General features: G+C 54.2%; 1 protein-coding gene across 4 annotated transcripts in view; it reads right to left on the minus strand.

Moving 5' to 3' along the window:
• Positions 1-362: 362 nt before the first annotated feature.
• VANGL2 (VANGL planar cell polarity protein 2) overlaps positions 363-25109 on the minus strand; it is a 28710-nt gene continuing 3963 nt past the window's right edge. For 2 of the 4 annotated variants that reach the window (XM_005663204.4, XM_021089572.2), the window contains exons 2-8: positions 11582-11842; positions 11363-11483; positions 8900-9507; positions 7997-8133; positions 7354-7489; positions 4721-4952; positions 363-3949 (exon numbers count right to left, since the gene is read on the minus strand). In XM_005663204.4, the coding sequence (XP_005663261.2) occupies positions 3689-3949; positions 4721-4952; positions 7354-7489; positions 7997-8133; positions 8900-9507; positions 11363-11483; positions 11582-11652 (1566 nt within the window). In that variant the 5' untranslated portion in view covers positions 11653-11842 and the 3' untranslated portion in view covers positions 363-3688. The remainder of the gene's footprint in view (positions 3950-4720; positions 4953-7353; positions 7490-7996; positions 8134-8899; positions 9508-11362; positions 11484-11581; positions 11843-25109) is intronic. The other 2 variants (XR_014843972.1, XR_014843973.1) reach the window with 1 other exon arrangement.

Raw genomic sequence — 25109 nt, forward strand, 5'->3', positions numbered from 1 at the left:
TCCTTTTTCACAAATGCCAAGGAGTGGAGCTGTGATGAGCACTCACTGCCCCCTCCTGGTCCACCCACTGCCTAACAAGGAGCACGCATTCATTCTTCCCTCCTTTGGCCCTATTACTTCTGAAAAAGGAAAGGAAAGGAAAGAAAAGGAAAGGAAAGGAAAGGAAAGGAAAGGAAAGGAAAGGAAAGGAAAGGAAGGGAAAAAGGAAAGGAAAGGAAAGGAAAGGAAAGGAAAGGAAAGGAAAGGAAAAAGGAAAGGAAAAAGGAAAGGAAAGGAAAAAGGAAAGGAAAAAGGAAAGGAAAGGAAAGGAAAGGAAAGGAAAGGAAAGGAAAGGAAAGGAAAAAACAACAGGATACCCCCACAAAAGTCAAATGTCTTTATTTTATATATAAAAAAAATTTGTACAGTTTTAGTTCCTATGTTTAAGAAAAAAAAAAATCCCTAAAATTGCCATAATGTTTAGATCCACTGCAAACTGTAAAAACAAGCTTTTTATATATTAAAAAAAGAATTTACATTTTACAATTTTCTACATGCATGCACAAGGTCTCAGCTCTGTAACCCAAAAAAAGAAAGAAAAAAAAATCTAGATCCAACAGTGGAAAATTCTACATTTACAATCTCACTTGGAAGGAACTCAGGCCCCTTCCTTTCACGCACAGAAGAAGAGATCACAACAATCACACACCAGGACCGAATCCATCAGCAGATACTGCCCTGTGGAGAGGGCAGAGGAAAGAGAAGACAGACAGACCGACGGACACCATGGAGGGGCAAGGGAGTGCATCCGGGCTCAATCGAAGGAGACAAGCACAAACTCTGGGAGACGGATGTTGGAGAAGGGATCCCAATGTCTCATCGCAGGTATTGTGTCAGGGTTTGCAACGGGACTGAGGTGGGGCTGGAGAAGGGAAAAGGCAAGGGCTGGAATGAGGGGGACTGGAAGAAAAGAGGCAGGGCTGATGGAAAATAAACAAGGATAAAAAAGGAGAGCACGAAGAGTAGCTGAAGAGAAAGGGACCAACAGGGACAGCGGCAGAGCGGCGAGGTAGGCGAAGGACTGAGGCACAGCATTCTGGTGTGGAGGGCAGGAGGACCAGCCTTCCGAGGTGGTGAAAAGGAAGGCCTGGGAGGTATGGTAGGGGTGAGCCAGGATGCTGGGGAGGCAAAAACAAGAGCCCTGGAGAGACCCGGCCATGGCATCCCTGATGGTGATGGGTGGGTCGAGGTGGCGATGGGTGGGCACAGCCCCACGAGGGAAAATGAGAACATCCAGCGTGGGATGGGACAGGCAAAGGGGGGGACGCTGCTCAGAGGGACTGAGTCAGCAGTTCACAGCATGAAGACAACTTCCCGAACAAGAGAAGCAAAGACAAACACAGCCATACACTTGACAATTCATCCTGACAGTTTAAAAAATAATAACAACAATAATCAAAGGAGACAAAGATACCACAGTTCTGACGCAAAGGACCAAAACACTACCATTCTCAGTCACAGCCCTTAGTGCTTAGAGAGAGAGTTGGGGTTTTAAAAAAAAAAAAAAAAAAAATTGTTGTAGGAAAAAGGAATGAAAAAATCACAGTGATTAAAAACATGGCAGGTTCTTAAAATAAACACTCCCTTGCCCCTAACCTAGGGCAGCAATTAAGATCTCAAATACTGTCCCTCTCCCCACCCCAACTCTTCCTCAACCACACCGCACCCCGCTCCTGCCCACAAAGGCAGGGACCCCCATCACCATCCAGGCCCCGTTTTCCAGGATAGTGAGGTATTTAGAAATGTGACCCAGTAGGGATTCCTCTGAAACCAGGTCTTTGAAGAATGTGGGGAAAAAAAAATACCTTCCCAGGACCCTCAGGACAGGATGTATTTCACTCAGGCTTGTTCCAAAACCCACAGCCCCAGCCCAAGGCGGACCCCCAGGCCCTGCCTAGGTTAGCCCCATGACCGCCTATGTGCAAACAAGGTTGGCAGCGGCCGACCAGCCCTTCTCTGGTAAGTAATATGTGGACAGATGTGCTTTTTCCGAAAGGACGGCAGGGGAAACCACCCCCAGGCTTCAGCATGTCCAGGGCCACTGCCCCACAGGGCACGCCTCCCTGGCAGCAAGGCAAGAACCAGTGAGTTTTCCAGGGGAAAGACGGGGGCACTGGGAGCTGTTTTGAGGGCTGGCCCAGGGACGGCTCCAGCCCAGCCATCAGAATGCCCCCGACATGGGTGCTGACTAGAGGTATATGAGTACTGCTTAGTTCTATTCCCCTCGGCTAAAACTCCATAATTTAAGGGGGTCTGATTTAAAGGCTCAGATTGACAATGAAATTAAGTATTAGAAGGCCAGCAAATTTTGCTCAGAATGAAACCAAAACACTCAAGAATTTAGACTGGGTGCAAAGACTGTGGAGGCTAAATGGGGTGAGAGGCTAAGTACCCATCAAAGGCAGCAATCTCGGCCCTCACCCCAATACCAAGGGAGACCAGAGCCCAGAAAACCAGGCAGGGAGGGAATGGGAATTGGGGGTGGGGTGGGGGAGGACCCTGGCCGGCCAAGGAAAAGAGACCCCTGAGGCAAAGAAGTGGACTTAAGGCAGGGGATGAGGAGAAGCTGCTGGCTTCCCCCCAAACAAGAGATGAGGCTACAGGTCTCCGGAGCTGAGAGAGGAGACAGCAGGACATCGGGTGGTTGGTGAGAGAAAGAAGAACGTTTGTCTGAGGCCGCCAGCGTGGGCTGCGGTCTGCAAGCCACTAATTCTGTCCAGGAGTCTCCGTGGCATTCTTCACAGGGAAGGGGGAGGAGACTCATCCCACCACGCAGGCGCAGAGGGTAGGGGTCAGGGACGTCCGTGGGGCTCTCTCGTGCCCGTCCGCCAGGGACCGCCTAGGAAAGACCAATGAGAAGAAAGGTACTGCGCCCCAGGGCCTAGGAAAAGGGGTCACAGAGGGTTTCCGTGTCAGTTTGCCCGTGGTCACACGTGACCACACAAAGTCGAAGTGGAAGGCGGAGACTTCAGGGTAAAGGATGGGATCTTCCCTTTGCTCTGAGTGTGTGGATGGGGGGAGAGGCTCCAGCAGCTAGAAGCAAATATCCCTGGAGGGAGACCCCTGACTCTGGGGCCGTGTGGGAGCATCCTGGCCCGAGGACGCCGGGTCGGCTGCAGGTGGGTGAGTGGGCAGAAGATCCACCTGTCACCTGGAGGGTGCGGGCAGCGCTGCCCGGGGGGAGTTTGGCATCTCGGCCCTCTCGAGTCAGGTCAGCACCCCCACCACCCCGAGGAACCCTTTTGGGGGCCACTGGAGAGAACTGCTAGGAGAACCTGGGTTCAAGAGAGTTGGGCTCGAGTGGGCCCTGTGCCCTTTCAGAAGAGACGGTCGCCCAGAGAAAGGAGAGGGAGAGAGGCACTGATTCCTGCAGGGCCTGGCGAGATACAAAAGTGAGGAGGATGGGAGCAAAGAGAGGGACTTCCCGGGGACGGCTGACAGCAGAATGGTCTCTCCAGGTTCACACGGGGTCAACAAGGAAGAGGGGAGAAGACAGGTGGGGGGGCCAGTTCATTCAAGTAAAAAAAAACACTAGCGCAAGAGGAAGAAGGGTGGCGGCGGGAAGGTGGTAGCGCCTGAGAGCCGGGCCCCCACCACCACCCTCAGGAGCCCCCCCTCCGTGTCTCCCACTCCCCCTGCTGTTGCACAGTCACACCGAGGTCTCCGACTGCAGCCTCATGACAAACTTGTGCGACTTGGGATCCACAAATTCCTCGGAGAGTTTGAAGAACGGGACCTTCTTGGTGCTGACCACCAGGCTGAAGTCCTGGCGTTTCAAGAGGAAAACGATGCCGTCCTTGAGCCCGTTGGTCACCGGCTCCTCGCTCACCAGTGTCCACTGCTTGGCCAGCCAGCGTTCCTTGTGGTACTGGATGGTGGGTCCGGCCGCCAGGTACCGCTCCAGGAAGGCCTGAGGAAGGGAGAGAGGACGTCACAGGAAGCTCTCCCGTGCACCTGCCATCCTTTACCCCCTGGCAGTACAGCTTCCAAAGACCACCAAGATGTCCCCAAGCCCACCCTCTGCATCCGGTCTCAGAGGGTGAGAGTGGGAAAGGGAGCACTTGCCTCAGACACATTTCATAAAGGCGGGAGCGGAGCCCCCAGCAGGGTCAGGACTGGGGCTTGGCTCTCCGGACCCCTCAGCCTCTGCTCTTCCCTGGCACCTGCCACGGCCCGGGCAAGCCCTCCCTCATCCACCCTCCCTCTTCCTTCTGCTCGTATGGGCAGTGCCCACCAGGTCTGCACCAGCTGAAAGCTGTCACAGTTGAACTGCAACTTCTTTCGTCACCTGTTCCCTACAGGTGGCTCAGAGGTTGGGATCCTAGGAAGCTGCCCGTGGAGCTGAAGGGCAGGAGTGGCTCAAAAAGAGTACAGAGCAGAGAGCATCTGCGGGAGGTGAGGGAGGTAAAGTGGGACATTGGATCTGAAAATCCCAGAACGTCTACAGGTTGAGAAAGAGGTCTCGGCCATTCTCAAAATGGTCTCCCAACTCCTTCCTCTCCTTACACCTAAGGTGGGGTGGATGGAATACGGATGAAAGGAGAGACTATAAGGAGGTGGAGATGAGAGAGAGCAGGATGGAGGGGAAGGAAGGAAGGGAGAGAAGACAGGAGAAGGACGTGGAGAGGAAGGGGCCAGAACTGGGGGCAGACGAAGGCTGCCGGGGGCAGAGCCGGCCCACCTTGGGCGTCATGTCGTGCGTGATGCAGAACTCAAGGTGCTGCAGGATGCTTTCCATGGTGTGGTACGGCTGCTGCTTGGTGGTGCGAAGGTACTTCTGCATGGCACGGGCCATGGAGGCGAAGATGGCCTGGGCTGCCTCCCGGGGGTCCATCACCTCCCTGGGGTTCTTCTGCTCCTCTTCTTGCAGCCGCTTAATGTGAGTGAAGGCCTCCTCCACCGCCACCACAAGCCTGGGGGACACGAGGGGTGTGGGCCAGATGCCCACCTCTCACCTTCCCCCGCAGCTTCACCTTCCAGCAGCCTGGTGAGGTCAGGCCTTTGTGCTGAAGCAGTACACACCTGGCCGGAGCCAAGAACCGGGCTTCGGGGGCCGTGTGTGTGTGTGTGTGTGTGTGTGTGTGTGTGTGTGAGAGAGAGCACCTGTGTGTGCAGCTGGGGGAGGGGAGGGTCTCCCTCCTCCCCCAGCTAGAGCTAGAAAATAGTTTTAGAGCTCAGTGGGCTCAACCCAGAGACCCAAAGAGGGCAATCCAGTATCAAACCCAGAGAGACACCTATGGATCAAACCCCAGAAAAATGAACACACTCCTAATGAACACCCTCAAATTGCACTTCAGCACATGAAAAATTCATATAACCACATCAAAATGACAGATGTTTATTCAACCAGGATAGCGACCTTAACTAACACCTATAGTGGGCAGAGGTACTGCAAAAAAAAAAAAAAAAAAAAAGTGCTACAAATCCAGAAGAAAAAGGTAAGAACAGCATAGAAAATGGGCAAAGAAGTGACCAAACAATTCATGACAGACCTGAGTGGCTGAAAAATAGATGAAGTCATGACTGTACTTAGAGAATTAAAGTGTTAATAAAATACAACTTACGTATCCAAATGGAAAAAATTAGGAAGATGACTATCATCCACATATTGGTCAGGATGTTGGGAATATTCTTTGAGTGAATGCAGCAATAAGATGCAATAAGCCAGATACATGGACGACAGCAAATCTCAAAACTAGAGCACGAAGGGGGAAGCAGGAAAAAGAAGCCAATTGACATCCAAAGCCTAGGGACACACAGGCTAGTATCTGGAAACCCAGGAACCTGGGACTTCAAGCGGCTTAGGATGGGATTCTGGGCTAAGAAGTCAATGTGCGGATCTGTGTACACCTACGAGCCTCTGTTGACTCTCTAGCTTCCCCTCAGTGTCTCAGTAAAGTTCCTTTTGAAAAGATCCTTTTGTCCAAGGATCTGAACCAAAGGAAAAAGTTTTCTCCTGGTTACAACCAAAGCAGTGGGGGACGAAAGGGTCCCCTAGGGCGGTGGCAGCACAGGAGACCCAAAGCACCTAGTCGGGGCAGAAGGTACAGGAGACAGAGAGCATCTCTGGTTTCCTTTCCACAAGGACCTTTTTTGGAGACCACTGGAGACTGGCTGGAATGTCACAGAAATGGGGCTGCTGATCTGTCTACGGCAGGGCCGCCAGCCTTGTGTTAGAACAGGGTAAGGGTGACCTTCCTCCCTGGAAGCCTGGAGATCACATGCAAGAGCAGAATCCCAAGACCCTCTGCAGACCGAGATGGGCCCTGGTAGCAGCAGGCACCAAGAAGGATTCTCCAGGCATGACTTAGTAACAACAGGAACAGGAAAACGGGAAGTGGGCGTATAAGAATTCACCAAGATTTAGGGCGTTCCCCTCATAGCTCAGAGGAAACGAATCTGACTAGTACCCATGAGGTTTGTTCCCTGGCCTTGCCCAGTGGGTTAAGGATCTGGCATTGCAGTGGCTGTGGCCGGCAGCTGTAGCTCTGATTCAACCCCTAGCTTGGGAACCTCCATATGCCACAGGTGAGGCTCTAAAAAGCCAAAAAAAACAAAAAGAAGAAGAAGAAGAAGAATGCACCAAGATTTGGGCACTAGAACCTCCTTTTTTGCAGGTAAAAGTGTACCTTCTGCTGAGCCAGCCTATAAGATCTACTGAAAGGAGGGCTGGTCCAGCCTCGGTCTCTGCTGTTGCCAAGTCCTTTGGTGGCCCCTCTGCCACCGTGTGGACAGAATTCACGTGCCCTGTCCACCTCTACCAGATCCCCATCCCCTGGTCATTCAATCATCTGGGTCCATTTTGTAGATGTAATGCAAGTACCAAGTCAGTGGACTTTAACATAAGGAGATTATCCTGGCAAGTCTGATCTCATCCCCTGAGCCCTTTAAAAGCAGAGTTTTCTCAGGCTAGAGGTGAAGTCAGAGAGACAATGGTTGCTTCCGGCCTCGAGGAAAAAGCAAACTGCCTGCGGGCCCAGGTGACCAGGTACTGATTCTGCCAACAACCAGTGAGTTTGGAAGGGGACCCAGGCTCAAGTGAGAGTCGTCTTGACTTCAGCCCATGAGAGCTGAGTGGAGAGTCCAGCTCCCCACCCCCGACCCACAGGACTACGAGTCAGTAAGTGTGGGTTGCTCTGTAGCACTGCATTCATGGCGGTTTATTAACATGGCAACAGAAAACGAAAGCACACAGCCTGCCCCTGTCACCACTGCTGTGTTGTTCAGCAGCAGCGCAAGCCGGATGGTCTTCCTCTCCCCAGCCTACCCACAACAGCGCCCCCCCCAGCGCCCCCTCCTTCCCCAGGGACCCACCTGGCCCTCCGCTTGCGCACCCTCCGCTCGTGCTCGGCCTCCTCGTAGTAGTACTCATTGTGGCTGTTGTCCCTTCTCCGGGCCGCAGCTGCAATCACAGCCCGGGACTGGCCCGTGGAGTTGTTGGTGCTGTTTTCTGCACAGGAGCAGAGAGCGGGTGGTCACTTCAGAGCGTGACCTCGTTTCTCACTCCAGGACGCCTGGAGCCAGCCGCATGATGTGTCCAGGGGAAGCTGGGTCCACCCCCCAGCAGTACCGCCCATTCCCAACCCTCCTGGCGGCAGCGTCTGGGAGAGGCCCGAGGAAAGCAACCAGGAAGGGCCGGAGGGCAGGAGTCCTGCACGTGCTCCTCCGCAGTGCGGGAGGCTCTGGAGCTCAGCAAGCGAGGCCTTAGGCCAGAGCTGATGAGCTGACGCAGAGAAGCTGGATTAAGGGGACACACCGTAGCGTAAAGGGACAGTAAGCAGAATCAGCAGCTAAGACCAGCCACCTGGAGTCAAGGGAAATGACAGAACAGAAGGGGCTGGGATGCGGGCTGGGAAAGGAGAAAGCGAGGGAAGAAGGGAGAAAGAGGAACAGGAGGCGGGAGCTTGGGAGTCCTGCTTGGGAAGAGAGCAGGAGGCCGAGGAGCAGGGCCGCTCACCCTCTCCGAGGGAATACACCTTGAAGCCAGACACTTTCTTGGCCAGGACGGACTTGGGCAGGTTGAGGAGGGCAGGGTTGTAGACAGGGAAGTCATGGTAATACTTCTCCAGGATCCACACTGCCACGCGCTGGATGCTGTGGGGGAGACGGCAGGAGGGGGAGGGAGAAGGGACAGACAAGGGGCGCAGGGGGAGGGACACATCAGGGCAGGTTGGCAGGGCAGGAAAGGACACGGGACAGGGACAAGCTGCTTCCAAGAAGCCTGGCTCAGGGCCTGAGGTCTACTTACCAGGCTCCCAAGCCTTCCCCAGGGCTGGGCCTGCCAGTCCTTGCCTGCCGTGCTGAAGCCCGGGGGAGAAAGGGCATTGGGCCAGGATCCCATGCAAAGGGTCACCTCCTCCCCTCCAGCACTCCCCCCACGACATCCTACACGACCAGGAGGTGCTACTGATACTCTGGATGGCCTGGAGGGGGGGGGCATCCTGGCCCCAGGTTTAGGGGACACTCAAGAACGCTCCTCATTATCTTTTCCTCTGGCGGGGGGGGGGTCCCACCCCTGGCCAGCTCATCTCAGTGACCACTCACTGAGTATCCTCAAGAGGCCACGCCTCCAAGAAGAAAATGATTCCAAAAAGCCCCTGTTCATGCCCCATGCCTTTCTCCTCTTTGGTCCATCCCTCTCTAAGATCCTTCATCTCTGTCTGTTCATCTGTTTACTCCTGCACCATCTGGCTCCAGGACCCTGAGCATGACCGTTCCATCAAGCACCAAATGCTGTGCTGAGCACGCAACTCCTTCCCACACTGGCCCATCCCTACCAGCCCCGCCATCACATCCTCCTGCCCTCCGGTGCCCTCAGCCTCTGCCCCAGGCCCGACCACCGGCTCCCACGTGTCCGTACCTGAGATGGCCCACATTGTAGAAGCGGCTGGCCCCGTCGGTGGAGCGCACGACCTTGAGTGTGAACTGAGGCTGGAGCTGGCGCAGCTCCAGCAGGACCACGGCCAGGTAGTGCACAAAAAGCAGGGCATCCACCAGCGACACGGCAAACTGCACCACGCCTTGGTAGCTGCGCTCGCGAGCGTCCAGGATGCGCACGCCGTAGAAGAGCCAGTAGGAGACGACAAGCAGGAAGACAAGCACCATGAGCAGCGCACGTAGCACAAAGACACGGGGCAGGGAGGCCTTGGGCCGGCGGAAGAACAGGGCCCAGCTGCCCAGCAGCAAGATGAGCAGCTTGAAAGCCACGGAGATGAAGAGGCCCTCGCAGGCTGTCCCGCACGGCTCCAGCTCCTCCCGCCACAGCAGCGGGGGCAGCAGCAGGAAAGCCAGCGGTGTGAGGAAAGAGAGCAGGGCCAGCGTGGCCCCCGCTGCCACACCCAGGTGCCGGGAGCAGTCCAGCGGGACGCTGTCCTCCATGTCCTTGGCGATGCGTGTGAGGTCATCGTGGGAGATGCTGTGCTCCGAGGTGCCCGTGACGACCGTGGTCGTCTCCCCCCAGTTGTCATCCTGCAGCAGGAAGGGCCACAGACACGGGGTGGGGGGGGAAGAGGAGGCAGAGGGGGAGGAGACACAAGAGAAAAGGTGAGGGGAGAGAAGACAGCACAGCAGGGAGACGAGAAAAGAAGGTAATCAGTGAACCTGCAGCCATCAAGGTATTTACTGAGTACCACTGCCCAAACCTGACCTCTTCAGGGAGGGACGGGACATCTGAGACCTGGGCCCTCAGGGAGCTTCTCGCCATCAACGAGATAGGAAAAAACTGCACGTGCGCCCTCAGAGCAGAGGGTACAAGAGAGGTGCCAGGGAGCTGCTCAGCCAAAGCAGGCTCAAGCAAGCCGCCTGCAAGGCCAGACTAAGCAGTAGGTACCTATCCTCCAGACGTTGAGAGCCTCTCAAAGTTTCTGGTTAAGAGAGTGACCTGACAAAGGCAGCATGGTGAGGAGAGGATCCCAGGAGGAAGGGACAGGGAAGGTAAGGGACTAGTGCAAGGCACGAAGACTCAGGGCCACTCTGGGTCTCCAGTCTGCATCTGCCTGGCCGGCTTTGCTGGGCCATCTGAATGCCAACACAGGGGCTGCCTGGTCCTGGAGGCAAGTGTGTGGACAGGCTGAGGTCCCCTGGGGCCCTTCCGAGTGTGGTCCACTCAAGCTGCTTCCCTGAAGTGGCTGGACGCCAGCCCACAGATGAGCGCCAAGACCACCAGTGGCCATCAGTATCCACACCCAGGGGATGGGGAATCACATCCTGACACCCAGGAGATTCGGCTGCAGGACTGAGACATGGGATGGGGGTGTAGGAGACTGCCTGGCAGGGTCAGCAACTGGGGGTGGAGAATCTTCCCCCAGGACAGAGGAATCTGACCTAAAGATGCAAAGTAGAGGCTCTGCCTGCTCTCAGCTCAGGGAATCCTCATGTGACCTGTAGCCACTCTGCCTACCCTCTCAAGCATAAGGGGCCTGGGCACTCGTCCTCACTAAGAGATGAGCTGATCATGTCTCAGGGTCACTTCAAGAACCCAGGAGGCCAGGTCTCCAAGAGAAGACGGGATTGGGAAGGAGGGAGAAAGAACATTTCCCTCAGGCACCAATCTGCTCCCAAAACCCAGAAATCCCCAGTGTCAGTCACAGGGATGCTGTGTGAAGTTTCCAGCTCCTAGTGTGCGCCCAAGAAGAAAGAATAGGAGGGGAATGAGGTTCTGGCAACCTCAGAGTCATCCCAAATCCTGCCTCTGCCCTCCTCTTACTCAGGTTCAGACTCCTGGCCTTCCTACCAGGTGTACACAGTGGGCCAGAGAGACTAGAGTTGGAGCAACCTGGTCACCCCTGCCCGGGAGAACTCTCTTCTGGGGACCCTCTGCGTCTCCCCAGGCTCACGCCTCCCTGCCCCTTCTCCCACACCTCCTCTAAGACAAGGAGGTGCTATTCTTCAGGCCAACACCAGAGAGCGCTAGAGTGCCCATGCCCTCCGGCTGAGGGAAAACCAGGGCTGCCACACCCCCAGGCCCCACCCACCCACCACGGCCCTCCCACTCCAGATTCCCAGCACCCTAACTGGCCCACAGGGGCCCAGGGGATCCAGGCAATTCCCATGGCACAGCACGGGTCACCCCACCTCTCTGGAGATAAAGATGGAAGAGGCTGCTGCTTCCAAAAGGATCTCTGCTGAAACTCCCTGAATTTTACTGAAATGGGGTCCTTCCTTGGGATGCTTAGAAGAAGTAGGACACAAGACGCCTCCCTGACCTGACCTATGTCGGAAGAGGCCAGGTTTCCCCGCCCTTCCCCTTTCTGATGGAGCTCCAGCTTCTCTAAGGATCAGTCTGGAAACTACCTGGCCCAGACCCCATGCCCCTGATGCTCACCCGCTCATCCCCTCGCGTGGACTCGTTGTCCAGCAGGGGCTCCCCTGGGGCCTGGATCGTCACTGACTTGTCCCCGCGGCTCCCATCTCGGCTCTTGGAGCGGTGTCGGTCCCGGCGGTCCCTGCAGCAGGAGGCCAGGGAAACAGGGGCTCAAGGTCAAGGGGAGGACCCACTCCCAACCCTCCCAGCCACTTGCGTTGGCCTTCCACGCACACCCACCTGTGCTTGCGGGAGCTGCGCGAGTGGCCCGACTTATAGGAATAGCCCGAGTACTGGGACTCGGTGTCCATGGCGTCGGAACGCCGAGCTTTGTAGCGCTCCAGGGCCACAGGCTGGGGCCTTTTGGGGGGCCCCACTGCCACCTCCTTCAGCACCGACTTCTTCAGGCCAAGGGGCACCTTCAGGAAATCAACTGTCACCCTGAGGGACTCTATTTTGCTGGACGGGTGGGCTTATCTCAGAGAAAATCAGGCGGCACTCCTAGGGAGAGGAAGCAGCTGGTCAGAGGTGGGCTGGAGCTCCCCTGGGAGGGGGGTTGGGGCAGAGAGGAGGGCCATTCCAAAAGGCAGCCACAGGAAGCTCAGGGGAGCCTCACTACTGAGAAGATTCCACCCGAGTTCCCATTCTGTCCAGTGGGCCCAGTTCCTCCTGCCCTGCCCCCTAGAAAGAGCACCTCCAGACTTTGCCAAGGACTAGGGAGAAGGGGTGGCCTGCAAAGGCCAGCCAGAATGACTCAACCCTGGACCCCCTGCAGGAGAGAAGCAGGCAATGCTTTCCTATTCTCAGCCAGGAAAACGATGACTCGGAGAAAGCAGGTTCTGGCCAGGCCAACAGTCTGGACCAGGGGAGATTTTAGCAGGAAGCAGCTGGTTTCGGCCCAGAGGCTACCCCAGGCCTCTCCTCCCCTCCCTTCATCTTCCCCCGACTCAAAACTTCTGAGTGGGCCCACAGGGGGCTGCCTATGGCTGCTTCTCTTGGCATCACGTCCCTAGCACCTACATCAAACAGACCTATGGTTCCTGCCGGGTCAAGCTAGCGGCTCTGCTTGAGGCTGTGTGCATGTCTGGGTGAAAGCAGGTGAGGCGGGGGGTGAAGGATGGAAACTGCAGATAATGTGGTGGGGGGCAGGAAGAGAAGGTGAGTAGAGAAACCACTCTCCGAAAACCGAACATCCTGAATTAGGCAAAGGCCTGAGCGTATCTGACTCTGTGTGGACCGAGGGGCAGTATCTTCCTTCTATACTTGCACTTTCTAGTTCTTCAGAGGAGAGGAACCTCTCCTTCTCCCCTCATCCCTCTCACCCAGACCCTGCTCGGTCTTCAGAAACCAGCCTCACCCCCTCACAAAAGCCCCCACCTACCCCTGCACCCACTGTCACGACCTGCCCTCGGACCCCGACCCCACCATCATCATCCCCATGCACTGAGCGGTCATTTCCTCTCTTCATTCACTGAGGCATCGTCTTGCTTAGGCCCCTCCTAGGAACCATGTACCCGGCTAGGCCCTGGAGACACAGGAGTGAATAAATCCCGAGTTCACAGTCCAGTGGAGCAGGTGCACACTAAACAAGTAAACAGGTGAATACAAACGACTTAACTACATCAGTGATGAAAGCAGAAGAACGAGGACAGTGCGACAGACAAGTCTGGGGAGCTGGACTACTTTAGAGTGAGTGGTTCTGGAAAGTCTGAGAAAATAACAGCCAAGCCTGAAGGAGCGCAGGAGTTAAGCAGGCAGAACGGAAGGGAAAGCCTGCAGAGCAGAGAATCACCCGTGAAAGGCGGCAAAGACTTCAGTGGACTTAAAGAAACCGTGGAGCCGGAGCTGAGGAAGGGAGAGGGTGGCGGAAAGTGAGGCTGAAGAGGTGGCTGGGGCTGGGTTATTTGGCAAATGCCCAAGGGTCAGGCCAAGAGCTTGGGTTTTCTTCTAAAAGCAGTGGGAAGCCTGCAAAGGGTTTTGGCTATGCCCATATGGGCTGGCGGGAGACCACTGCAGCCGTGAGGCTTGGATGGGGCAGGGCAGGGAGGCAGGAAACAGTCATCTTTGCCACATATGTTGGTGACAGGACCGAAAGGACCTAAGGGTGACTGTCTGCGGGGGAGGGCAGTGTCATGATCTCTGGCCATCACCAGCAGGAAGACTGGGAGGAAGCAAGTCTGGGGAGGAAGTTAGTGAGTTCAGGTACCAGCGTCCAGAGCCAGGCAGTGGAACAGGCAGCTGCTGTCAAAGGAGCTAGCTTCAGGCGAGTCTGAGCTGGTGGTATGGACAGTGTGCAGGGCCAAGGGAATGGATGGGATCACCTGGCCAGAGAACCCTCTGAGAACCCCAATATGTAAATATGTCCAAGGAAAGGGAGCAGGCAAAGGCGCTGGGAAGGCGAGGCCAGAGGGGCACGGAGGCAGAGGAGTGGGTTCTCATGCAGCCAAGAATTAGCACACTTCCGAGTTAGGAACAAAATCAGCCAGTCAAGGAGTTCCCGTCGTGGCTCAGTGGTTAACGAATCCGACTAGGAACCATGAGGTTGAGGGTTCGATCCCTGGCCTTGCTCAGTGGGTTAGGATCGAATCCGACTAGGAACCATGAGGTTGAGGGTTCAATCCCTGGCCTTGCTTAAGTGGGTTAAGGATCCAGCGTTGCCGTGAGCTGTGGTGTAGTTTGCAGATGCGGCTCGGATCCTGTGTTGCTGTGGCTCTGGTGTAGGCCGGTGGCTACAGCTCCGATTCAACCCCTAGCCTGGGAATCTCCGTATGCCGTGGGAGCGGCCCAAGAAATGGCAAAAAGACAAAAATAAATAAATAAATATAATAAAATAAAATAAAATCAGCCAGTCAAGTGCTGCCGTGGTCAAGTATGCTAAGGACTAAAATGAATCTGCTTTGTGTAGTTGTTAACTTTCCTCCAATTAAACTGACGCATCAGTAACTTGAGGCTAAGAATTATGATTGATTTGATTGATACATACTTGTATCCACCACCCTCTCGTGGACACCCAGCAAGTAGCTGATACCCACCCAGTATATGAAGACGCCTCTCTGACGCTCAGGGAAACTGCAATGACTGTGGGGAGATGAAATCCATGCTAAATCCACTCACGGATCCTCCTAACAGAATGGTGCGGAGGCACTTCATGGTCCAGTAATGTCTGTTGATATCCCCACGGCAAGGCAAATGTGTGACAGAGACACACTTAGGGGACAGAGCCATGATATCTTAACCTACCTTAAACCCTTCTAACCCTTTGCCACGAATAAGGCCCCACTCATGTCCTGGTCTGAAAATTACAGGTTGGGCTCCTCTACTCCACCTCCTGAGAACATTCTAGTGGTCTGGTCCCGATGCAGTTCCAGACATGTCACCTGCATCTCTCTTGCTATGGTTCAGCTTATTCTTTCTAGTCTGCCTCCTACAAACTGAATTGCACCAGGAGGTTCAAAGAGAATAAGTGGGTTACAGAGTGAAGGAGGTAGAGAAATAAAGAGGAAAAGCGCCGCCAGAGACACCAGAACCCAGACTCTCCATCTCCCCAGCCTGAACTCTCCTGTCTGCCAGGACCACAGCACAAAAAGAGCCTGTGATTTGCACCCAAAGATGTGAGCTCAAAACCTAACTCTCCCACTGACGAGCTGTGTGGCCATGTGCAAGTTACTTAACTTCTCTGTGCTTTGCAGACTGGCAGGCTCATCGGTAATATAGGGGAAATGATACACACCTCATGGGGTTGCTGTGAGGATTCTGGGGGTAAAAGAAGTACTTTAAGAAACTGCTCAGAGTTCCCGTCGTGGCGCAGTGGTTAACGAATCCGACTAGGAACCATGAGGTTGCGGGTTCGATCCCCGCCCTTGCTCAGTGGGTTAATGATCCGGCGTTGCCGTGAGCTGTGGTGTGGGTTGCAGACGCGGCTCAGATCCCTCGTTGCTGTGGCTCTGGCGTAGGCCAGGGGCTGCAGCTCCGATTCGACCCCTAGCTTGGGAACCTCCATATGCCGCAGGAGCGGCCCAAAGAAATAGCAAAAAAGACAAAAAAAAAAAAAAAAGAAAGAAACTGCTCGGCAAGTAATATGTTAAGCAATTAATACACTCTTGACTCCAAGATCACTCCTACTCAAATCTGCAGACATTTCCTCTGAGACTTGGGAAGGAGGTAGTATAAATAAATCCTGCTGCTTGTACAACTAAAGTCACTCACACACACACACACACACACACACACACACACACCCCAAAGCAGAACCACCACTTCAAACATACCCAGGAGGGAAGCTGATGCCATTGTGTTTCCCCTACAGATAAATTTCAAACCAGACGAGGGTGCCGGTCCCCTCCCAACCCTTTGTTCTGAACTGCGCCAGCCTAAAGCTCCCTACCTTCCTCCTAGCTATTTATTAAAGACCCAACATCAACCTGGCTCCCTTGGCCTGCCTCTCCACCCCTCCTAACCCAATTCAAGGTGCCCAGAAAGCACCAGGATATGCTCCTCCCTCTCGTACCAAACAGCAGGATCAAACCTGAACCCGATTTCTGAAACCCTTGCCAGCTGTCCCCTCACGTACCCCAGGGAACTAATCCAAGCACTGGCGAAGCTGTGGGGAGGGATGGGAGGTGAGCAAAGAGAAGGGCAGAAGTCCCCCTTGTTTAATCAGTCTCAGGAATCAGGGGTTTGGAGGGTCTCCCGGGTGGGCAGCGTTCCCAGGGAAGAGAGTGGGGGAGGGGACCCCTGGATGAGATCAACAAGTGGAAATGTGGGAGGCATGATGGGACGGGGCGGGAAGTCGGGACTTGGTGCAGGGCAGGGAGTGCCCTGGTCTGGGGAGCGGGAAGCTGTAAAAGGGACTGTGTGCCGCTGCTTTTCACCTTGCCCCCACCCCGTCCCAGACTCACAAACACACTCACCCGATCCCCTGCTCAAACCAACCATGGATTATCTGGGGTTAAAAAAAGGCCAGAGAGGAGAGAGGGAGGGAAGAAAGAGCTCGTCACAAAAAGGAGAACCTTCTCCCCTCCAAAGGCCTTTCAGAAATAAAATTAATGGAATGTGTCTCAGTATCATCCCAAGGGGACAGGGGGGAGGGCTGGGGGGAAAAATGTGGGGGCTTTTGTCCCTGCTGCCCAGCTTCTCTCACATTGATCACCATGGCAACCAAAGCCCCCTGTTGCCTAGGTGATGGCAGCCAGGTCCTGGAACCCATACCCGGCATCCAAAGCGAGAGAGGTTATGGAGGTGGGGGGGTGGGTAGGGACAGAGGGGGAGAGAATGGGGTTTCTCCTCTGGCGGGCCCCAGCTTTTGTATGAGCTCTGGGATCGGGTTTCTTCAGGAAACAATCGGAGGTTCCTGGAAAAAAATACACTCAGAACCTGGCAACAGGCAGAGGGAGCAAGGCCCTGGGTGGGGCCAGTGTTAGCCAAAAGGCAGACCAAGACTAGACCTACCCCACTGCCCTGCTCAGAGGAGCAGCTCAGGTAGACAAGGCCTTGGACACAGACTCAGGCACCCCCACGTGAGGCGGGGCTAAGGACCGATGACCAGAGGGCAGCCAGCTGCGGGCCCCACCTCCTCCTGCTGCTTTAGCCCAGACCACCCCACCACCCGATCCCAGCCCCTTCAGGCCTCGGGTGGGAAAGAAAGCAGAGCAGAGACGAGGGCACAGGTGGGACTCGGGGAAAGCACTGTGGGAGCAGGGCAACCAGGCCGGAGAGGATGCTAGAGAGGGGATAGAACACAAACACACACTCAGGAAGGGCACCTGTCGCTCCTCATCCCTACGGAGAACATGGCTGGGAGTTTCAGACCAGCAGTGCAGCGGAGCGCACCTGCATTGGATTTCAGAAAGGACTTCCAGGAGTTCTCGTTGTGGCTCAGAGGTAACGAGCCAAGCTAGTATACATGAGGATGTGGGTTCGACCCCTGGCCTCACTCAGTGGATTAAGGATCCAGTGTTGCTGTGAGCTGTGGTGTAGGTCAAAGATGTGGCTCAGATCCTGTGTTGCTGTGGCTGTGATTAGGCTGGCAGCTACAGCTCCAATTCGACTCCTAGCCTGGCAACCTCCATATGCCACAGGTGTGGTCCTAAAAAGCAAAAAAAAAAAAAAAAGGACTTCCAACTTGAGGGGGGAAGAGGATGAGAAAGAGGACAGGAAGCACAAAGTTTTCCTCCGACAGGGACAGTGCTCTAACAGGACCATTTTGTAAACAAACAGCCTTCCTCTCCTCAGGCCAGGATGAGAGAAGGGTGGTCCTGTCTGGACCCAAGGAAATGGGCATGGTCACCCCCTCAGATCCCTCCTGCAGAGGAGTCTGTAGACCCTTGCCCATTAAAGGTCCTGATTCCTATAATCTGCAAAAATACTGAATCATTACGTTGCACATCTGAAACTAAGACAATACTGGGAATCAACCATATTTCAATTGAAAAAAAAAACTCTACTTCCTACACAAGAGTATTTTTGTGTGTGTGTGTGTCTTTTCTAGGGCCACTCCCACGGCATATGAGGTTCCCAGGCTAGGGGTCTAATCGGAGCTGTAGACACTGGCCTACGCCAGAGCCACAGCAACGCGGGATCCGAGCTGAGTCTGCGACCTACACCACAGCTCACGGTAACGTCGGATCCTTAACCCACTGAGTGAGGCCAGAGATCAAACCTGTAACTCATGGTTCCTAGTCAGATTCATTAACCACTGCGCCACGACGGGAACTCCCCTACACAAGAGTCTTATTGCAGGTGCCCTGCACCCTCTTCCTCACTACAACCCAGGGGGAAGTGTGGACATGTGGGGCCCCAGCCCAAGGCTCCCTAAGCTTCATCCACCACAGCCCCAATGTCCAAGGACACTGATGTGAGTTCCGTCCAATGTCCTGGATGTTCTCCCCTCCCAGGTGACCCCAGGAATCCCATCTCCCAGCCCAGTATCCAAGGAGCTAGAAGTCTGTCCAGAGACCGAGCGCCTCACCGAGACATCAGTGAGCATGGGGCAGGGCCAATTCCGAGTCACAGCTGACTGTCCCGCTTGGTTTTTCCTCTCTGCCACATCACTTTCCGAATTTCAAGGATGTGCTCCATCCAGGTGCACTGTCAGACACGGTGGAGGCAGGAGGTGTCCGATGTGGGGGACAGTGCAGCCCCTAACACAGTCCCACGGAGAAGAGGGCAGTGCCAGAACCTCTGACTGTACCCACATCATTCCCCACACTCCCCCCGCCTCCGAAGGAGGAGACGGTAAACTGACCTACCCAACTCTCAGCAGGTTCCAGCACTAAGTTAGATAAGGCCTTGAGCTGTAACCCCAAATTTTACAGATAAAGGCAGGGAGAGAAGGCTGCCAGTTCATAGTAGTACATCCAAGGCAGCCCTTTCTCCCTCCATTGTTAGAAAGACCTCACTAACACTGTGACTTTGGTTTTTGTTTTGTTGTTTTTTTCTTCTTAGGGCTGCACCTGCAGCATATGGATGTTCCAGGCTAGGGATCGAATCAGACCTACAGCTGCCAGCCTACACCACAGCCACAGCAACGCAGGATCCAGCCACATCTGCGACCTACACCACAGCTCATGGCAACGGCGGACCTATAACCCACTGAGCGAGGCCAGAGAGTGAACCCACATCCTCATGGATCCTAGTCAGGTTCTTAACCCATTGAGCCACAACAGGAACTCCACTAACACTGTGACTTTGAGGCGTGATCCTCTCAGAGTGAAACCAGGTTCTTCCATGATGCTCCTTCCAGACGCTGGTTCTTGGAGTAGCCTAGACTATGAGATGGCCAGGACAGGAGAGAATTCACTGGCTCCTGCCCTACTCCGGCTTCTCACCAGTGACAAAGGGACAGAGACTAGACAGGTCTACGCCTTTTGCGACAGTTGAGACCAAACAGCCCCTTCCCCTTCCCCTACAAGGGGTGGTCTCTGCTCCCGCCTATTCACCACTCCTGGCTGAGATCTCGAAGCTCCTTCACCATTGCCATCCCGCCTTGCGCCATGGACCAGCCTCCCATCCCACACTGGGTTCTCCCTAGCACAGAAAGAACTAAGGCACAGAGTGGGCCAGGACAAGCCCCAGACCCTGGACCAAAAGTGGGATGGAGATTCTGCCCCACCCTCATTCCTATACCCTGACGGAGGCCCCAGGATCCCTGGGTGAGAGTGCCGTCCAGGCCACAGAGAACAGCTGGATGTCAGCAGGCTGAGGGAAGAGGAAAGAGCCGGACCCGGGAGTCCAGGAGCTGGCACCAAGCCCCACCCCCGCGCTGCTAACCAGGTGCTCTCCCAGACGTGAGCTCACCATCCTTAAGCCCCGGGGCAGGGGGCAAGATCCCTCTCCCCACTGAGCTGCGCAGCAGGGGAAGGGCTGTGCTGGGGTCACCCAGACAGTCTATGCTTCCAGAGCAGCTGTTCACCACCAGACCCCACTGCAAGGAGCTGCAGGGGAGGGCCCAGGCCTGGGATCCCAGCCAGGACACCTGAGCTTGCGTTCTAACCTAAAAGGAGCCGGGGAAGCCAGAGCCAAGCCCGTCTCCACCTACTTCCTTCATTTTCCTCTATCTAAAGCTAGGGTGAGGCTGGGCACCCTCCAAATCCACAGACACGCACACAGGTACCCCCACACTCGTATTCCCCCTCTGGAACCTGGAACGGCTCTGCCTGCCCCACCCAGCTCCACCCGCCCCAGCCAGGCAGGTTCTGTAGAGACCTGCTCTGCTTTCTCTCTAGCACCCTCACCCCCACTCCAGCTCGCAGAACGTCCCTGCCCCCAGCACACTGCACACAAGTACACGCATGTTGCACACACACCAATATGCTTCACTCCCTGCCTCCCCCAGACCCATTCCCAGTCAGTCTGGAAGGGAACACTGGGCGGGAGGAAGGAGGGAGCTGTAGAAAGGGTGAGTAATCCCCTTGGCATCTGTCCCAGGTGGAGGCCAGAGGGAGACAGGACGCTAAGCTGGTGAGAAGGTAACCAGGGCTTCTAGATGCCTGGATGCTCTGTTTAATTTTCACTAATGAGCAGGCCCTGTGATTCCCACCCACCAGGCTCTGGCTTCTCCCTCCCTTGGCTGGGGCAAAGGACTGGCCCCTACCTGCCCACCAGGGGAGCTGTGGAAGAGCCAAGAAGGCAAGCAGGCACCTTGAACTGTCCTCGGGGACAGGAGGAGCTGGACAACAGGAAGTGGGCAAGCTGTGCTGACCCAGAGGCCAACTTCCTGTGTGCGCCACACTCCCACCCTCACGGAAAACAAAAATGCCTCTCCGTCTTCATGGCCTACTGTCCTAGGTAGGCCCCAACTGTCCCTGACCCCAAGGGCCCTTCAAAACCTGCTCACCCAGGCCCTGCCTTAGAAGAGAAACAAGTAGAAAGTAGCTCCCTGGGATGGGGAGTGTGCCTGGAGGACATGGGCAACAAAGCTGGTTTGAATGGGAAAGCAGGAGGGTGGGCCTAAGGGTGCGAGATACAGGGTGATTAGGGGTGCAGGTGGCAGCTTGTGTCTCTCTGGGTCTCCCCATTCTGCAAACCTCCTCCTCCTGCTTCAGTCCATGGCCTCAGATCTGGTACCTCAGCCAGTCTTCTCTAGGAAAACTGAGCCAGCTGAAAGGCCCAGGTACCAGCCAACCTTCACCATCTGGACACACCCACAACCTGAGGTTTCCGCTCTTTCTGAGGAGCCTCAACATTCCCCAAGCCTTCTTCCGTGTTCCATCCCAGTCCTAGAGTAAAGCAGGTGACAAAACACGTGTTGCCGTTCACACTTAGTTGTTTTTTAAGTTACTGCATTCACACCTCAGGCTCTGCACCTGTTCCTGTGCAACCCCCACTCACCCTAAAAAAGCCAGAGCCCCCCCCCCCAACCACCACCCTGGCCCAGATCCACACACAAAGGCACACTCTTTCTTCTAGCCAGACTAGGAGAGCCAGGAACTCTCTGGTGAAACTCTCTGGAGTCTGAAGGATATTATTAGGGGGTTGTTGCAAAACTACAGACAATGAGGGCCAGGGCCCTTTCAATCAACACAAGACTCCAGGGACTCCCCGTCGTGGCTCAGTGGTTAACAAATCCAACTAGGAACCATGATGTTGCAGGTTCAATCCCTGGCCTTGCTCAGTGGGTTAAGGATCCAGCGTTGCCATGAGCTGTCATGTAGGTCAGAGATGAGGCTTGGATCCCGAGTTGCTGTGGCTATGGTGTAGGCTGGCGGCTACAGCTCTGATTCGACCCCTAGCCTGGGAACCTCCATATGCCACAGGTGCAGCCCTAGAAGAGACAAAAAGACAAAAACAAAAACAAAGAAAAAAAACACAACCCCACGGCTTATGGTGACCAGAGGCCCCATGGGTGAAGTGACCCAGCCAAGGAAGAGGCCAGCAGCCCCCAGGGTGGTTCTGCCCAGGTGGCAGTCCTGCCCAGGCTGTGACAATGAGGTCCTCCTCTTGGGAGACCCCATTTCTCCAGTGGACTGACCCCCTTCCTCAGGGGTAGACTTCACTACTCCTCAGGCTGACTCATATCTGCTTTTTAGGAGATAGAGAATTATTCAAGTTCAAGATTAAAGGCAATGAGCAAAACCTGAACTAAATGAAATGAGTAGGAAAAGATGGAAAGAGCACTTTGGGAAACAGAAGAGCAATCACCTCAGACAGACCTGGCACAGCCTCTCAGGAGCTATGTAATCTTAGATGAGTCGCTTGCTTTCTCTAAACCTCAGTTTTCTTATCTGCAAAATGGGGATAATGGAAATGAACTGAACTGCAGAACAGAAACAGACTCACAGACTTTGAAAAACTTATGGTTACCAAAGGGGACAGCCTGGTAGGGAGGGATGGCCTGGGGGCTGGGAATGGAAATATTCTAAAATTAGGTTGTGATGATGGCTGTACAACTATAAATACGATAAAATTCACAGGAGTTAAAAAAAAATGTAAAGGGGGATAATGGTGCCAACTTCAGAAGACTGAGTGTTCAATGAATAATGTATATAGACTATCACAGAGTCAGACACCTAACAGATGCTCAATAAAATGGTAGTTCCCACCTCTCTCTCCTATAGAGGGGGCAAGCCAATTCCCTTCACTCCCTGATCCTGTAACCTCACTGAGGGATGTAAGACCCCACCCAGAATCAGACAGTCCCAACACGCTGGCTTCTGTGTTGGCCCCAGCCCCTCTCTTAGACCACACCCAGGTCTGAGGGAGCAGCAAAAACCCCTCATCAGGGACCCCAGGATCCCCCCTACCCGGCACCTCCTTCCACAATTACAATGGAGCAGGGCCTGGGCTCTGAGCACCTCTTACTCTCCTGCAGGCGGCGCTAAGTCAGCTGTGTGCAGAGCAGCAGGGGAAGCGGGCTCCAAGCCTCCAGGCCCACTCCAGCCCCCCCACTTCTTCCCACCCTCCCCTCTCACTGCCCCACCCTGATTACAAGGATATCCTCAGCTCTGCTGATTCTAAGCCCGCTTCTCCCAAACCCATTCCCAGCTGTCATGTCTGTAATTACCAGCCTTGCCGGGGGCATCAGACTAGCACAGCAACACCTTATTTGCAAAGGTCTCCACCACATCAGGCCTCTGCCTCCTACTCTGTACAAGCAGGGTGGAGACAGGGCTGGAGAGTCTTCCTGAACCCCCTCATTTCCCTTCAGGTCACAAGAAGAAAGGTGACAGGAGGCTGCCCAAGTCAGATCAGCAGGAGCCAGGGTGAAAAGGGGGAAGACGGCTAGGGAACGAGTGAAAAGAGGGTTTCCTCCCAGGCCTTTTCCATCACCTCTGCTACCAAAACCTTCCTATGAACAGGGTTACCTCCCTGGAGACGATGAGAGAAATTTCAGGACAGTTCAGAAAGAACGGAAGTCAATGCCCAATGAAACAGGAAGACAGGCACCCACAGAGGTGAGGGGAGGTGCATACAGGAGGGAGCTGCCCAGGAAAGAGCAAGTATTTTATTTTATTTTATTTGTTACTTTATTTTATTTTATTTTATTTTTGTCTTTTAGGGCCGCACTAGCAACATATGGAGGTTCCCAGGCTAGGGGTGGAGTCGGAGCTGTGGCCACCAGCCTACGCCAGAGCCACAGCAACTTGGGATCTGAGTCACGTCTGTGACCTACACCACAGCTCACGGCAATGCCAGATCTTTAACCCACTGATCGAGGCCAGGGATCAAACCCATGTCCTCATGGATGCTAGTCGGGTTCATTAACCACTGAGCCAGGACGGGAATTCCTATTTTATTTTTTTAATTAATTTATCTTTTTAAGATTTTTATTTTTTTCTAGTATGGTTGATTTACAATGTTCTGTTAATTTTTGCTGAACCGTAAAGTGACCCAGTCATATATATATAATATATATATATATTATATATATATTATACACACACACACATTCATTTTCTCACATTATGGAAAGAGCACATCTTAAAAAGCCCCATCCAAGGAGTTCCCATTGTGGCTCAGTAGGTTAAGAACCCAACTAGCATCCATCAGGATTCGGGTTCAATCCCTGGCCTTGCTCAGTGGGTTAAGGATCCGGCGTTGCAGTGAGCTGTGGTATAGGTTACAGACACGGCTCAGATCTGGTGTTGCTGTGGCTGTGGTGCAGGCTGGCAGTTGTAGCTCTGATTTGACCCCTAGCCTAGAAACTTCCGTATGCTGCAGGTGCAGCTCTAAAAAGACCAAAAAAAAAAGGCCCATCCTCAATCTAGACTTGGAGAAGAGGCAATTATAACCCACCCTCTCCTCTCCTTAGCACCTCCATCCCCACCAACCACAGAGGACTTTGTTACACAGACAGAGAAACTGAGGCCAAACCCCCAGTTAATACTTCAAGACCCAGGAACACCCAGCCACGTGTAGTTCAGCAGCACCCTTGCTCCCACTCGCCCAGGCTCAGCCTCCACCTGCTGCACCTCCTCAGTCCCCTCCCTGCCTGCCTACCTCATCCTTTAAACCCAGCTAAGACCAATCCACAAAGTGGAATATGATTCAGCCACAAAAAGGAGTGGAGTTCTGATGCTACAGTGTAGGTGAACCTTGAAAAAATTCTAAGTGAAGGAAGCCAGACACAAAAGGCCACACATTGTATAATTCCATTTACATGAAACACCCAGAATAGGTAAACCCATAGAGACAGTGGTTGCTGGTGCTGGGGGGAGGTAGGGAACAGGGAGCAGCAACTCCTTACTGGGCACAGGCTTCCTTTGGGGGTGATGAGAATGTTTTTTGATAGAGGCGGTGGTTGCACAACACTGCAGATGTATCAAGTGCCACTGTTCACTTACTTTTTATTATGTTTATCTCTCTTTTTTTTTTTTTTTTTTTTGCTTTTTAGGGCTGCACGTGGGGCATATGGAGGCTTCCAGTCTAGGGATCGAACCAGAGCTACAGCTGCTGGCCTACACCACAGCCACAGCGAAGCAGGATCCGAGCTGCGTCTGCGACCTACACCACAGCTCACTGCAATGCCGGATCCTTAACCCACTGAGCAAGGCCAGGGATCGAACTTGTATCCTCATGGATCCTAGTCGGGGTCGTTTCCCCCGAACCACAAAACGGGAACTCCCACTGTTCACTTTTGAATGGTTAATTTTATGTCACAGAAATTTCATCTCAGTTAAAAAACATCCAGGGAAAGGCACATCTCCTCCAGGAACCTTCCCTAACACCATGCCAGGACCAAGCAAGCTCGCTCTATGCTCTAGTGGCCTCCTGAACACACCTCCATATATACTTACAGCGAATGGGCATGTTTCTGCACGTCTCCCCTGTG

The sequence above is a fragment of the Sus scrofa genome, chromosome 4 (assembly GCF_054392235.1).
Source record: "Sus scrofa isolate SSC_HxYL_T2T_F1_AM1 chromosome 4, Sscrofa_HxYL_maternal_Yorkshire_Landrace_v2.0, whole genome shotgun sequence".
NCBI classification, from domain to species: domain Eukaryota; kingdom Metazoa; phylum Chordata; class Mammalia; order Artiodactyla; family Suidae; genus Sus; species Sus scrofa.